Raw genomic sequence first — 1,839 nt, 5'->3', positions numbered from 1 at the left:
ATATAAATACGATAATATACCAGAATTATGGGAAGGTCATAACATAGCTGATTATATCGACCCCGAAATATTTAAGGTAAACAAAATCTATTAAAATATTACGTATAAAATAAGGAAAAAATAAATAAATGCGTATTATTATTAAAATTTTAGAAATTGAGCGAATTAGAAGCGGAAGAGTCTCTTAGAGAAGAAGCGGGTATGTACGCCGTACCCAAAATCGAAGAGGATGAAACTATGAAAGAAATTAGAGAGTTAGCTCAAATGATTCGAGACAAAAAAGTAATAATGAAACAAGAAGCCAGAATAAACAAACAGAGTAACAAACCAGTTTTGCCGAGAACGACTCAAGCAAGAGGTAGAGACAGATCGGTGGGAGCCTTGAGAAAACAAATGGAAGGTTTGGGTGTCGACATGTCTAATACGGAAAACGTGAGTAGCGGTGCTGTTTACAATATTTTCAAATTTTATATTATAAATTCTTATCGATAAAATACTAATCGTTAAAAATTACAGGCACACTTTACTCGAACTCGATCTCGATCGAGATCATTGAAATCTCCGGCTGCTAAAAGAATGAGAATGGATTCGTTGGGCAGAACGAGATCGCTATCACGCCCCCCGCGAGACGAAATGGGAGTCAAAGATGTTGCCGTAAGTTAATTTCATAAGTCAAAAATTATTCGAGTTTTCGACCGACCGCCATCATTAATTGATTTTTGTTTTTTTTTTTTTTTTTCAGATGAAATCTAAATTGAACGTCATCGGTAAAAAAGCACTCAAAAAGAAAATTGCCAAGAAAGGTCTCAAGGGAGAAGCTGATAGATTTATCGGTACCAAAAAACCTAAACATTTGTTTTCAGGGAAGAGGGGTATGAAATCCGACAGAAGATAGTTTTTCTCTTTTTGTATTTTTTTAACCTTCGTTATAAAAACCTAATACGAAAAAAAATAAAAATATTTAATTTTATAATTAATGCCGTTGTTATTTTTATCCTTTTTACATACACGAACCTCTTATTTTTTATGTTCAAATGAAACCGAGTAATAACACGGTAATAATAATAATAATAAAAATGTTTAAGTCGACGCGTTGACAAAGAAATATTATTTTAAATAAATGAAACAATCAAATATTTAAAATTGAATATTAAATAATGATTTTCATTTAATTAAAGAGAAAAAATAAAATTTCACGTTATTAAAACTTTCGATTGATTGTTTACATATAAAAAAAAATTTTATACGTCATTAATTATAACGTTCGCGAATTCCTGCGCACCTGATTTGAATTTTTTTTCCCTCTCATTTTAAATATTATTAGGGTAATTTTTTGTGATTTGTTTTAAGGTATTTAAATTTTTTTTCCTTTGTAATATTTTTACCGACATTAATTAATTAAAAAAAACATTAATAACGGTTATTAAATGAAATGGAATTAATTTGACTACATATTGAATTACAAAATGGCGGGCGGTACAGATGGAGAGCAGAAAAATAGGGGATGAAAAATAATTTTTTTCGATTAAAAATTATTATAGTTTTAAAATGTCATCGTCTAAACTCAATACAAACAATGAGAAAACAATTTCAAGGGGTTAAAAAAAAAAAAAAAGAACCTTGAAAACGACGAAATCAAGGTCGATAAAGGGTTCGAAAGATTAAAAAAAAAATTCAACCGTTGTTAATAATAATAATAATGATGTAGAATGTCGTTCGAGTAATACATGCATAACGTTTATAAAAGAAATATTTACCACTTACCCTTAAGGAATTTTTTTTTTTCCTCCCCTCCAATCCTTTTATCCGAATCATCCATCATCATTGTCGCAATCAAAA

At 29.5% G+C, this 1,839-nt stretch overlaps 1 protein-coding gene across 1 annotated transcript in view; it reads left to right on the top strand.

The window, feature by feature from the left end:
* The window catches only part of Phum_PHUM501750 (Nucleolar GTP-binding protein, putative), a gene marked incomplete at both ends in the record, with an annotated part of 2,711 nt that extends 1,816 nt beyond the window's left edge, over positions 1-895 (top strand). The window contains 4 exons of the mRNA XM_002430802.1: positions 24-76; positions 154-432; positions 517-654; positions 743-895. Coding sequence (XP_002430847.1) covers positions 24-76; positions 154-432; positions 517-654; positions 743-895 — 623 coding nt within the window. The remainder of the gene's footprint in view (positions 1-23; positions 77-153; positions 433-516; positions 655-742) is intronic.
* Positions 896-1,839: the final 944 nt, after the last annotated feature.

The sequence above is a fragment of the Pediculus humanus genome, genomic scaffold (genome assembly GCF_000006295.1).
Source record: "Pediculus humanus corporis 1103172108269 genomic scaffold, whole genome shotgun sequence".
Classification (NCBI taxonomy): domain Eukaryota; kingdom Metazoa; phylum Arthropoda; class Insecta; order Psocodea; family Pediculidae; genus Pediculus; species Pediculus humanus.
This window is presented reverse-complemented; position numbering and strand designations above follow the sequence as displayed.